This window comes from Pongo abelii, chromosome 10, assembly GCF_028885655.2.
Source record: "Pongo abelii isolate AG06213 chromosome 10, NHGRI_mPonAbe1-v2.0_pri, whole genome shotgun sequence".
Classification (NCBI taxonomy): domain Eukaryota; kingdom Metazoa; phylum Chordata; class Mammalia; order Primates; family Hominidae; genus Pongo; species Pongo abelii.
In genome coordinates this window covers 122,660,500-122,674,502 of record NC_071995.2, presented here as the reverse complement: position 1 = coordinate 122,674,502, position 14,003 = coordinate 122,660,500, and the positions used below count along the sequence as shown (strand labels likewise).

General features: G+C 43.3%; 1 protein-coding gene across 1 annotated transcript in view; it reads right to left on the bottom strand.

The window, feature by feature from the left end:
- Window positions 1-14,003, bottom strand: part of DNAH10 (dynein axonemal heavy chain 10) — a 169,130-nt gene that overhangs the window by 118,422 nt on the left and 36,705 nt on the right. Inside the window, exons 15-21 of the mRNA XM_054527692.2 lie at window positions 13,237-13,409; window positions 12,180-12,331; window positions 9,788-9,952; window positions 8,576-8,783; window positions 4,889-5,045; window positions 2,781-3,257; window positions 2,509-2,667 (exon numbers count right to left, since the gene is read on the bottom strand). Coding sequence (XP_054383667.1) covers window positions 2,509-2,667; window positions 2,781-3,257; window positions 4,889-5,045; window positions 8,576-8,783; window positions 9,788-9,952; window positions 12,180-12,331; window positions 13,237-13,409 — 1,491 coding nt within the window. The remainder of the gene's footprint in view (window positions 1-2,508; window positions 2,668-2,780; window positions 3,258-4,888; window positions 5,046-8,575; window positions 8,784-9,787; window positions 9,953-12,179; window positions 12,332-13,236; window positions 13,410-14,003) is intronic.

Below are 14,003 nucleotides of genomic sequence, written 5' to 3'. Positions count from 1 at the left end.
GATGCCAGTTGCAAGTACTGGGTGCCCAGAGTACACAGACTTCTGTCCAACCTGGCTACAAAATCAGGGGTTCCCCCACACACGTCTCCTTCATGTTTGACCATTTGCTGAAATGGCTCACAGAACTCAGAAGGACACTTTACTTACCATCACTGATTTATTATAAAAGACACAACTCAGGAACAGCCAAACAAAAGAGACACATAAGCTAAGGTATGGGGTTGGGGGGTGCACAGAGCCTCCATGCCTTCTCTGAGCACACCACTCTCCCAGCACCTTGGTGTGGTCAACAACCTGGAAGCTCTCCAAATCTCATCATTTAGGGATGTTCATGGAGGTTTCATTATACAGGCATGACTGATTAGATCATTGGCCTTTGTTGATCTCCAATCTCCAGCCCCTCTTCCCTCCCCAAGGGTGGCGAGGATGGGTGCCTGAAAGTTCCAAACCTTTAAATAATTTATGCCTTGATCTTTCTGGCAACCAGCCCCCATGCTGAAGCTGTCTAGAGCTCCCAGCCACCAGTCATTTCACTTGCATACAAAAGACACTCTTATCACTCCAGAGTCCAAGGATTTGAGAAGCTGTGTGCCAGGAACCAGGGACAAAGAACAATATTGTAATAAAAGATGTTCCTGTGACCCCTATCACTCAGGAAATTATAAGTGTTTTGGAAGCTTTGTGTCAGGAACCAGGGACAATGACCAAAGACAGTCATTGGTCTTTTGTCAAAGATCAAAGAGCAACAAAATGATGTTTTGGGCCAAAAATGGATTGCATATATGACAGTATTCCCATAAGATTATAACATCGTATTTTTACTGTACCTTTTCTACATTTAGATACACAAATAGTTATATTACATTGCTTATAGTATTCAGTACAGTACATGCTGCACAGGATTGCAGCCTAGGAGCAATAGGTTCTACCATATGGCCTAGGTGTGTAGTAGCTATATCATCTAGATTTGTATAAGTACATTCCATGATGTTTGCACAATTATGGAATTGCCCATTGACACATTCTCAGAACATATCCCCATTGTGTTAAATATACACAACTGTATATTTCTCTTATTGTATTAGAGTTAATCTAATAAACCACACAGCAATTACCATATTTAATGATACAGTGCCAAAAGCTTTTCCTCTGAGATCAAGAACAAGATACGGATTTCCCCTACCTCCCCTTTCATCCAACCTTGTACAGGAATTCCTAGCTAGAGTCATAAGGTGAGAAAAAGAAACAAAATATTTAAAAATTAAAAAGAAATGAAACTGTCAATATTCACAGTTTATATAATGGTGGCCTAGAAAATCCAAAATAATCTGTGGATAAATAAATGATTAAATTAATAATTACTGATCATAAAAAAGTAAAATGCAAATATCAGTTGTCTTTCTATATAACAATAAAAAATAAAATAATTAAAATAAAAATTAAAGATAATAATTACAAGAGCATCTAAAAATATCAAGTACCTAGGAATAAATCTGGCAAAAAATAGGTAAGGCCTCTATGGGGAAAACTATAAATCTTTACAGGGAGACATTAAAGACCTAAATAGAGAAAGAACATGTTCATGGATAGGAAAACTCCATACTACAGGATGTCCATCTGCCTCAGATTAATCTACAGGATCAATGCAATCACAATGAAAATCTCAATTGTTACTGTTTTGTTGTTTTTGTTGTTGTTGGAATTTGACATTCTGATTCATTTTTTGTGTGTGACCCATTGCACACACAGTGCAAAATCCTTTGTTACAGTGATTCTTCTATTATTTCTGTGATGTAAACTGGGGAAGCAAAGTCTGACAAAAATCTACCTGGCTGAGGGAGAAATACAAACTAGAGAAGAGAAACAGATTGCTATGAATAAATCAGGATTTGCATGGAGTTTGCCTTTCAGCATTTCTGTTGCTTGACTGCTTCAAACACCAGGCCCCTTGCAGCCTAGTGGTTAGGATGTGGAGCTCTCAAATGCCCTTGCTGACCTGGGCCAAAAACTTGAGATTCTTTCATCATCAGAAAAATGTACAGTATGTAAAATTTTCATGCAATTTCAGGGGGAACCCTGACCCCCTAAAACTCATCCATGACTTTGAAAGATCCTGAGAACCCAAATTTAACAACCCTAAACAAACCAAGACTGATTGAATTATCTTCTACCAATTTCTTTTATCATCTTAAATCTTTCACTCTCTTATCATTTTTGCAAGAGCTCTTTATCTATTAAAGGAAATTAACACAAAAAAAGAAGAAAGGAAGAGGGAAAATGGAAACGGTATAGTTACAGATCAATCCATTTCAGCCATACAGATTGAAAAATGCTGTATATTTTCATTATTCTAAATAACTGTGGCATTGCTTTACATTTACAATGCATTACTTAAAGTCACTTATTTGAAAACGAATCAATGGCAGTATACTTGAGAAGCATTTCTGAAAAGGGTCGTTAGTGGTCAACCCAATTGTTAAATGCATAAGAAAATACAAGTTGACTTACAAAGATGTTATACATTGCCATGGTACGGTATCGCTCCTGGACGTCCCTATATCTTAGTTCCATGACTAGAGATTTACTTCTAATTTCTGCAATTGTTGCAAGGACAAACTTGAGATCTTCAAGGGTATTGGGGATCTTCCTAAGGTTTTTGGCCAGGTGCTATAACACAAAGTACAAAAAACACTAAGCAAACACAGAAAAAACAGTAATGGGGCGAATGAAGACCCAACTTACACGAAAAGTAGTTTCAATTACACACAGCGATTGAGTACCTCCATCTCTTCATGGAGATTATAGAGCTCCTCTTTTGCTGACTCATTGAGAAGTTTTCCAAGCGAAATCACCCAGGACTTGGCATTTTCCTGCACTGTGTTTGCCAGATGCCCAAGCTGAAGTCTGATGCAATGCTCATCCTTAATTAGAGGGTGGCGCATAACCTCATAGGCTATCTTGGAATAGAACTGCAACTTTTCATCATATGCTACACAAGGAGGTTTCTTGGCGGCAAATTTCTCCATCACAATAGCTTTGTCCAATTTCCAGAGAGGTCGATACCGCTTCCACTTCTGTAGATACTTCATAAGATTGATCAGAATCCTGTGGACATTTTGGGGGATCATAACAGCTTGTTCAATTATCTGAGGGTTCAGAGAGATATCATTGTAAAAGTTTATTATAACAACTTCTTCTTCCTCCCCCTTCTGAGGGGGGCATTCTATGCAGCTGCCATTCATCCAACGAACAAAATGCTGGCAAGAATTAGGAGAAAAGACAGTATTTTAGTATCTATTTTGCCTCCAACGTACATATTAATATTCAGTAATAAGTCTTGCCAGTAATGGAAAATCACTTTATTATTAATAAATTATTTGAGATTCAAAAATTACCATAATCCTTTGTTCCTCTCACCAAGAGATGGAGCCTATTTCCCTTCTGGAGCGAGCCTTGTGACTTAACTTGACCAATGGAAAGGAGCGGACATGGTATCATGCAAATTCAAACCAAGGATTCAAAAAAGCCCTGCAGCTTCTGCTCTCAAGCTCTCAGAACCTTGCAACCACCAGCTCGAGCTGGCCTACTACATTATGAAAGGCCATACACAAGAGAACCCCAGCCGCCAGCCATCAGAGCTGTGCTTGAGGTCATCAACTGCTAGACACATAAGTGAGCCCAGCCAAGACCGGAAGAACTGCTCAGCAGAACCCAGCCCACAGAACCCAGAGCTAAATGATTATTGTTTTAAGCCAGTAAGTTTTGAAGTGGCTTGTTATGAAATAAAAGCCAACTACACCATGGATGAATTAAAAAAACCTTTATTTCCATATTTACAGAGGAAAAAACACACATCCAGGCAAATTGACTTCTTAGTGTCCCAGAACAAATCTGCTAATTGGACATCTCCCTGCTGTAGAGTTAAGGCTCTGTTTTTTGTTTGTTTATTTTGTTGTTGTTGTTTTTGAGACAGAGTTTCACTCTGTCGCCCAGGCTGGAGTGCAGTGGCACGATCTCAGCTCACTGCAAGCTCCGCCTCCTGGGTTCACGCCATTCTTCTGCCTCAGCCTCCCAAGTAGCTGGGACTACAGGCGCCCACCACCACGTCCGGCTAATTTTTTGTATTTTTAGTAGAGACGGAGTCTCACTGTGTTAGCCAGAATGGTCTTGATCTCCTGGCCTCGTGATCCACCCACCTCAGCCTCCCGAAGTACTGGAATTACAGGCGTGAGCCACTGCGCCTGGCCAAGGCTCTGTTTCAATCAAGCGTGAGTCATAACAGCAAACCATGGGTATGTTACATGTTACTTCTCCGAACAATAGGCTCAGAGTGTAATTAAGTCATGGGATGGGTGGGGGCAGTTTACACCAGGGATGACATGAAATGATATGTTGTTGTTGTAAAATGTGAATAACAATTACTATAGGTTGGTGCAAAAGTAGTTGCAGTTTTGCCATTACTTTTAATGGTAAATTATTACCAATACTTTCAATGGTAAAAATCACAGCTACTTTTGCACTGACCTAATACTTCTATTTCCAATATTACTACTAATAATAATACTAACACTAGACAGGGCAGGTTGGCTCGCACCTGTAATCCCAGCACTTTGGGAGGCAGAAGCAGGCAGATCATGATGTCAAGAGATTGAAACCATCCTGGCCAAAACAGTGAAACCCTGTCTCTACTAAAAAGACAAAAATTAGGCCAGGCGCAGTGGCTCACGCCTATAATCCCAACTGGGGGATGACCAAGTCACAAGGCAGGAAGTCAAGAATTCCACCTTGGGCTGCGGGCAGTGGCTCACGCCTGTAATCCCAGCAGTTTGGGAGGTGGAGGCGTCCTGAGATGCCATCTGAGCTAGGACGCAGGCACCTCCGCTCTCACCTTGGTTATCTCCACGCAATTCCGGACACAATGGAAGCACATCTTGTCGATCTCGTTTGTGTTGGGATGAAGGATGATCTCAGGCGCTGTCAGAATGGTTTCAGTATGGAACAGAGGGACATTTCCAAGGATCAAAGAATTAAAAGACTGCAAGTTCCTAAGAGGGGTCGATGAGAAAGACTCAGAGTCTATCTCACTAGAGTGAAATACACCAAGCAATTGATGGAAATGACCAGGGCCACAAAAATCACAGGTACAGGCAATGGCATACTGCGAGGCTGTCCTGGACAGGCTGGGGTGAGTCTTATTTAAAATACTCTTTTTTTGCACTAAATTTATACAAATAGTTCATTTCCACTTTTGGAAAACTGAAGACCTTTTGACTGGAAAATAGCTAAACAATAATGACTTCCAAAAGCTGCTCAACTCTGGTAAGGAAAAAGGAGCACTCACATCCTCACCCAGCCTGCCCCACTGGCTCCATCCTTTCCAGGACCAAAGTAGATGTGACACCCAGGGATGAAACTTCATCAGCCTCCAGCCCAGTCTCCCTGCTTCCCCTCCCCCTACCCACCCCCATCCAGTAATTCACATGGCAGCCAGAGACACTATTTTAAAACATCTAGTGGGGCACAGTGGCTCACATCTGTAATCCCAGCACTTTGGGAGGCTGAGGTGGGAGGATCATTTGAGCCCAGGAGTTTGAGACCAGCCTGGGCAACACAGCAAGACCCTGTCTCTAAAATAAAAATAAATTAGCTGGGCATAGTGACACACGCTTGTGGTCCCAGGTACTCGGGAGGCTGAGGTGGGAGGATTGCTTGAGACAGCGAGGTCGAGGCTGCAGTGAGCTGGGAACATGCCACTGCACTCCAGACTTCGTGACAGAGTGAGACCCTGTCTCAAAAAACAAAACAAAACAAAAACATCTAACTCCTCCCTTCTCTCTCTCCCTGTCCCTCTCATTCCACCTCCCTCTCTCACCCCCTCCCTCCTTCTCCTTTTCCCTCCCCTTTTCTCTCTCTCCTCTCTCTCCACCTCTCTCCCCCTCTCCCTCTCACCCCACCTCCCTCTCTCACCCTCTCCCTCCCTCCTTCTCCTTTTCCCTCCCCTTCTCTCTTCTCTCTCTCCCCTCTCTCTCCACCTCTCTCCCTCCCTCTTCCTGTTTTTCTCTCCCTCTCCAGGCTTCTCCCTTCCTCTCTCCCTCTTCCCCCCTTCTTATCTCTCTCTCTCTCTCTCCCCCTCTCCCTCTCCACCTCTCTCTCTCGATCCCTCTCCCTATTTCTCTCACCCTCCCTCTCCTCCTCTTCCTCCAGCTGAAAACACTCCAGCAGCGTCCCATGGCTGTCCGCATAAAATGCAAGCTCCCTGCCGTGGCTTCCCAGGCTCCCTGTGACCTGATCCACCCCTGCCAGCCTCTCCAGCTTCATCCCCTCCTTCAATCTCATCTTTCCTTCTTTCTGTTTCTTCTACTGACCAAAGGCCCACCTGGGAGTCTTCACAGCAGTTTTTGGCTTCCCCCAGAAAGCTCTTCCCCCTTTCACCTCACTCCTCATCTTCAGGTCTCTACTAAAACGTGGAATTTCCATGGACTTTCTTGACCACCCAATTACAGCAGCATCTCCATTCTCTCCCGAGAACACTATGCTGCTTTATTTCTTTTACAGAACTCACCTCTTTTATGTCGGTTTCCCTGTGTCCTGCCTTCTCTATGAGGTTAGAGAAACTGCAAGGATACAGGGGCCTTGTCTGTGATCAGAGTCTAATCCAACAGCCAGCACAGGGCAGGCTTTACTAAACCTTGGATGGATGGATGGATGGATGGATGGATAGATGGATGGATGTGTGGATGAATGTGTGGATGGATGAGTGAATGAATAGATGGATGGATGGATGATGGATGAATGGATGAACAAATGAATGAATTAGTTAATAAATGGATCAAAAGAAAACATAACATATTAGTAAGGGAAACACTATAGGAGGTAGCTCCATGTAAGGGACTGCTTTAGGAATCTAAATTAAAAGCAGTAATAGAGAATAAATGAAATACACAGAAAACAGAGTTATTTAAAGGATCAACTTAGAGAAGTTTGCCAAACCGGGTCCAAAAAACAAGACGACCAAAGGTTTTTGTTTTATTTTTCAGTGTATTACTCCAAAAGAGATTTTTAGCAGCTCACAAAGATACTTTAACTGCGGTAAGAGATCCTAAAATCAAAGTGAGGTAAAATAAGAAAGGAAGAAGACACTAATCAGACACCATTTCAGGAAATGATACTGGAGTCGGACTGCCCAGGTTCAAATCCCACGCCTTTCTCTTACTGGCTGTGCGGTCCCGGGCAAGTCACTTAACCTGCCAAGATTCTGTATCCTCCTCTGTAAAACAGGGATGAGAATTGGAAAGAGTCCAGCACAGAACAACGTGCAAGGTGAGCTTTCCTATGTGTTCGGATGAGACTAAAATGCGAATCATAGATACCTACACATTTGCTGCATTTAGGCCACAAATTTGGTTCTAAGCTTCCTAGCAGCCAACGTGAAAGGGAAAGCTATGAAGTCAACAATTCATAGAGTCCGTATCACTTAAAAACCAAACAAGAAAATGAAAGCAAAAACGAAAAAGAAAATGTCAGGCGGGGTGGCCGGGCGCAGTGGCTCACGCCTGTAATCCCAGCACTTTGGGAGGCCAAGGCGGGCGGATCACGAGGTCAGGAGATCGAGACCATCCTGGCTAACACAGTGGAACTCCGTCTCTACTAAAAATACAAAAGAATTAGCTGGGGGTGGTGGTGGGTGCCTGTAGTCCCAGCTACTCAGGAGGCTGAGGCAGGAGAATGGTGTGAACCCGGGAGGCGGAGCTTGCAGTGAGCCAAGATCGCGCCACTGCACTCCAGCCTGGGCGACTGAAACAGCTAGACCCCATCTCAAAAAACAAAAAAACAAAAAAAAAAAGATAGAAAAGAAAAATGTGAGGCTGGGGTCAAAGAAGGAACTAGAGTCATTTCTTCTGGAGTTCCCTTCATAAGGAAGATATTGCGTGATAAAATGAACACTGCTCTTGACAATACAGACGTGACGGTAACGGTGATGGATTTCACAGGCTGGTTTCCTAGAATGATCCTAAACTGTCAGGCTCACACCCCAGAACAGTCTGTGGGCCACCAACGCAATGGGGTCCAGGCACTCAGCTTCCAGCTGGTCTGGCTGAGCTGCTGAGGGTGAGGCCCAGGAGGGAAGGGACAGAGTCTGGCGTGTCAGAGGCTGGCACATGCAACAGGCATTCAACACGCACAGACAGCACTAACTAGGGGTTGACTTGAAATCAGTGAGGAATGGGCCATGTGTCCTTCACATCTGTCACTCTCAACATGAACAAGGGAGTCCTCTGGGATTCTGGTCAATATTGAGTGACAGCGATTCTCTGTTGCCAGCTGAACACAGGCTCACCATGGCTTTCAGACAGTTGAAGTGAGGAGAGGGATCCCTTCTTTTTTGGAATGTTAAGGGGCCTAACAAGATCATGAAGGTCATCCCTCCATTCTGTGAGTGCCCTTCTGCCAGAAAGCCGTCTGACCATCCAACTGATTTTCATTCTCTACCTTGCCACCCCCTCTAACTGTCCATATTTGTCAACTGTTTTAATCTACACACACCATTTTAAAACATGCAACAAGATGAACTTACTTCAGGATGAGCTTTGTCAGGACCTCATAAATTTTCTTTTCCCAGTATTTGTAGTAGGACGCCAGCCTGGGGGCCTTGCCTGTGTTGGTGTGGACGACCAGGCCCTCAACTTTGGTCAGCAGCGGTCCAATGGCAAGATACCACCGGACCATGTGGTCCACGTCTCTGGCCCTTTCTCGCTCAATGTGTTCAAAAAATTCCTTCACGCCTGGAGAGAAGGATGTCTGTTAGAGCTGTCCACAAACACAGGGAAGGACAGCACTCAAAAGGCAATCCAAACATCAGCTGTGTGTCTTAAAAAAACCAAAACCAGCCTCCAACCTCGGCCTGAAGCAGAACATAAGTCAATATCGGAACACATGCTAAGCAATAAATAAATGACAACCAGTTATGCACATCCAGTGGCTTTTATACCTTTGGGCAATCTTGTTTTTCTTTAATTCTTTGTTGACATATCTTGAATTCCTTGTTGACTAGTCTAAGACCACTTAAAGTATCTTTTTTTTTTTTGAGACGGAGTCTCGCTCTGTCGCCCAGGCTGGAGGGCAGTGGTGCGATCTGGGCTCACTGCAAGCTCCGCCTCCGGGGTTGACGCCATTCTCCTGCCTCAGCCTCCCGAGTAGCTGGGACTACAGGTGCCCGCCACCACGCCAGGGCTAATTTTTTGTATTTTTAGTAGAGATGGGGTTTCACCATGTTAACCAGGATGGTCTCAATCTCCTGACCTTGTGATCCGCGCCTGCCTCAGCCTCCCAAAGTGCTGGGATTACAGGCGTGAGCCACCGCACCCCGCCTAAAGTATCTTTCTTTAACAAGTAAATGTGAGCCCATAAAAAATACAACTAGCTTTACTGTTACAAAGTTATCAACAAAGTACCACAGGCTTTCACAGATGAGGTGGGAGGATCACTTGAGGCCAGGAGTCCAAGATCAGCCTGGGCAACATAGTGAGCCCTCGTCTCAGAAAAAAACAAAACAAAAACAAATAAACATGAATTTGTTAAACTAAGCAATATATAAAACGTGACACAAAGTAATAGCTACCTGTGATTCTTTCAAGTAAATGACTGAGAGCATTACAAATGGTTTTATGCCATTCATGGAATATACAAATACATATGTATATTTATAGATACATATATACACATGTATGTATATACAATATATTTTCTCATTAATTCCATAACTGGAGAACCCAGAAGTCAGATCTACCTGGGAGTTCTTCCTCGCTTTTAGCGGCTGGATATTTAAAGAGATTTATGGCCTCTATTAATGTCAGCCTGGAAGAAATGTCATCTGCATTCTTATGAATCTGGTGGACGAGAGACTCAAATTTCCCAATGGCCTGTTTGCAACAAGTTATATAGTCACCAATGCCTTTGAAGAAAGAAAGAAAGACATTTGGCTTCCAACTCTGTCTTTCCACATCCCCCCACCAACGTCTGTGATGTTAATACTGGCATCCCTTTGCAGGAAAGACCCTGCTCATTCCAACCCCTTGGGTCTTTGGGGTGGCAAAGATCCACTTTGAACCCTAAGGGACTGGGACAAGGAGTCCCAAGCCCAGAATCAACCAAGCAATGCATCTCTTCTATTCAAATGTTAGCACAGTCCTGGCTGGAGCACCATGGGGAGAAAGGGACTATCAAGCCCAGCTGTCTTCTCATTGCTGGAGCTCCCTGAACCCTCCACTCCGCACCACCTGCCCGCAGCCTCCTCTGGCCTGGAGCTTAGATGAACAGCAAGAACATGAACAGTAAACTCGGGCTAAGTACTTATGATCGGTCTCACTTTATAAAAATAAAAACCCCAAAATGGATCACAGACTATACTGTGAAACATGATACTATAACATTTTTAGAAACAAAACACACAGGAGAGAAAAAAACTTATGATTCTTCGACTTGACAGCAAAAGTAGAACCCATTAAAGGAAAAATTGATACATTGGACTTAGTTGAAATTTACAGTTTTTGCTCTACCAGAGGCCCTCCTACGAGAAAGAAAAGACAAGCGACAGAGTGGGAAAAAATAGCTGCAAACCACACATCCAATAAAGGACGAGTATCTAGAGTATACCAAGGATGCTCAAAACTCAACAGTAAAGAAAACAAACAATCTAATCAGAAAATAGGCAAAAGACATAAAAAGACGTGTTGCTGAAGAGGCCATACACACGACATATTTATGCTTATTAGCACATGAAAAGATGCTCAACACCATTAGCCATTACGGAAGTCAAATCAGAACCATGAGATATCATTACACAGCTATCATCAGATGGCCAAAATTAAGGAAAAAAAAAAAAAGTGACAGCAAAACTGGCCAGGATGCAAAGAAACCGAGTCACTCATATATTGATGATGGAAATGTAAAATGGCACAGCTGCCCTGTAAGACAGCAAGACAGTAAAACAAAAACAAAAACAAAAAAAGGCCACACGTGGTGGCTCACACCTGTAATCCCAGCACTTTGAAAGGCCAAGGCGAATGGATCACTTGAGGCCAGGAGTTCAAGACCAGCCTGGCCAACATGGCAAAACCCTGTCTCTACTAAAAATACAAAAGTGAGCCAGGAGTGGTGGAAGGTGCCTATAATCCAAGCTACTCGGGAGGCTGAGGCAGGAGAATCGCTTGAACCTAGGAGGTGGAGGTTGCAGTGAGCCGAGATTGCACCATTGCACTCTAGCCTGGGCAACAAGAGTGAAACTCCATCTCAAAACAACAACAACAATGACTTTAAACTAAACACGCAACTACCGTGCAACTCAGCAACTGCACTCCTGGGCATTTATCCCAGAAAAAGTGAAGATTCATGTTCACACAAAACCCTGTACACAAATGTTTATAGCAGCTTTATTCATAAGAGCCAAAACCGGAAACAACCTAGTTGTCCTTCAAGAGGTGAAATGCTGAACAAACTATGGTACACTGATACCGTGGAGTATTCTTCGAAAATCCACAGACTGTTGACACATACAACAAAGGCAGATCTTTGAAGACTTAGGCTGAGCAACAAGAGCCAAATCAAAAAAGGGCTATGTGTTATCTCATTTATATAACACTCTGAAATGACAACATTACAGAAATTGAATAAAGATTCATGGTTGCCAGGGATTAAGGAGAGGGCAAGGATGGGAGGGAAGTGGCCTTGACAGTACTCGCTGTGGTGTTGAAAATGCTCTCTATCTCAACTGTATCAATGTCAGTATCTTGGTTGTGATCTTCTAGTTTTGCAAGAAGTTACTACTTAGGGAAAATGACTAAAGGGTATGAAGGCTCCCTCTGTCGTAATTCTTAACAACTGCATGTGAATCTATAATTACCTCCAAATTAAATTTTTAATTAAAAAAAAAAGTAAAGGTGACCTTCTTTTTGGAGAAATGTGCTTTGGGTCTGCAGAGTGTGAAAATGTCACCCCTCTTATCTTCATCCCAACGACAGCCTGGAGATCAGTTCTAAGTTCCACAACATGTATTTCTTAACCCTCAAAAATTGTTAATTGTGCCTATAAACATATGAAAATGGTAATTCAAATAAAACAACCTAAAAGAATTACTTTGCATCCCCAAGTCTAAAAGGCAATCAATAGATGAATGATGTTACCTAGTGAGTTCCAGTTCAACCTCTTATATCCCGACCTAAACACTCGGAGCAGTTCCTGGGAATGATCGTTGAGAAGCACAGACTCCGCATCGTTTAACGTTCCTATGAGCATGTGATAATGATCCAACACGCGCTGTATCCCATCTGTGTACCTGCACATGACAGGAATGTCATAAACCTGAGGAGAACACCTTTAAGCTCATCAAAAGCTTTTGCAGTCAAGAGATTACAAAAGACCATGGTCTCGATCAAAACCAACCTTGATTGAGAGATTTGCAGAAATTTAAAACATCACTCTTCTCGTTAACTTTCTTTTTTGGAAAATATTGGTTACTTCTCATTAAAGATGTTATTTATATTACATGAAATAGGTTTACTATTGTGGATTCCTATTTTAAACTTTTCTCTTTTTTTTTTTTTTTTTGAGATGGAGTCTCGCTCTGTCGCTTAGGCTGGAATGCAGTGGCGCGATCTCGGCTCACTGCAACCTCTGCCTGCCAGGTTCAGGCAATTCTCCTACCTCAGCCTCCCAAGTAGCTGAGACTACAGGCATGAGCCACCATGCCCAGCTAATTTTTGTATTTTTAGTAGAGATGGGGTTTCACCATGCTGGCCAGGCTGGTCTTGAACTACTGACCTCATGATCCACCAGCCTCGGCCTCCCAAAGTGCTGGGATTACAGGCATGAGCCACCACGCCCAACCCCATACTTTAAACTTTTCTTAGCTTCAATTTTTTTCTTTTTCTTCTTTTTTTTTGGATACAGGGTCTCGCTCTGTCTCCCAGGCTGGAGACAGAGCAATCATGGTTCACTGCAGCCTCAATCTCCCAGGTTCAAGGAATCCTCCCACCTAAGCCTCCGGGTTAGTAGCTGGGACTACAGGTAGCACCACAACGCCCAGGCCTTAGCTTCAATTTCTAATGTGGTAAGAATTCATAATTATAAAATCCATAAAAATGAAAGCTTTTGGAGGGGTCCTCAATAATTTTTAAGAGCGTAAAGGGGTCCCAAGAACAAAAAGCTTACAGCTAATTTAAAAGAATAATTTTTTTTTACCTAAGGAATTTGTCTTCCTGGAGAGCAACATTTCTTGCCAATTCAGGGACAGTGAACCCCAGCTGCTCTAAGTACTTTGTTTCATTAATAATCTCTCTGAGAGCAGGTGAAAAGTTGATTGCAAAAACAGCTCCCCTTTCTAAAGTCGAAGGCTCCTCCGGGGCGGTAGAAGACTGTGGAAGAGACATTCCGTCAGCGTGGCCAGGGCAGTCCAAGAGACAGCTGGATCAACACAACCCACACCAAAAGTGAACATGAAAAAGATCAACACTGGGCCCTTCACCAGACGGAGGTGCTGGCTGGAACTGGCTGGAATATGTATTTTGTTTGGTGAACGGAGATTTTGAAGAATCAATTCAGTTGCCAGCATTTGAAAATGGAGCAATTTCACCTAAAAATCCCTTCTGCCTTCCCTTGAAACACTGGAAAATCTGACATGGAGCAGTTGCCTCTTTGGTTGGATCTGAGCCCACCTGTTCCCTAGGGGTCCCACCTGGCCCTCTCCACTTGCTTTGGTCCCTACGTCAGGATCTCAGGAACCAGAGACCTAAAACTGCCAGGCTGCATCTTTCCTCCCTAACAGCAGGTGTTCATTTATCGAGCATTCGCCAAGTGCCGGGCCCAGAGCTGAAGAAGAGGATGAATCAGGTGGGATGGCATTTTTCTGCAGGTTAAAGATGGCCAGCTGTCAGCTCTGTTTCATATATGGTTCAACCAACCCTTTGCTTGTCTACGTCATCTGATTTATAAAACACATTTCATAAACA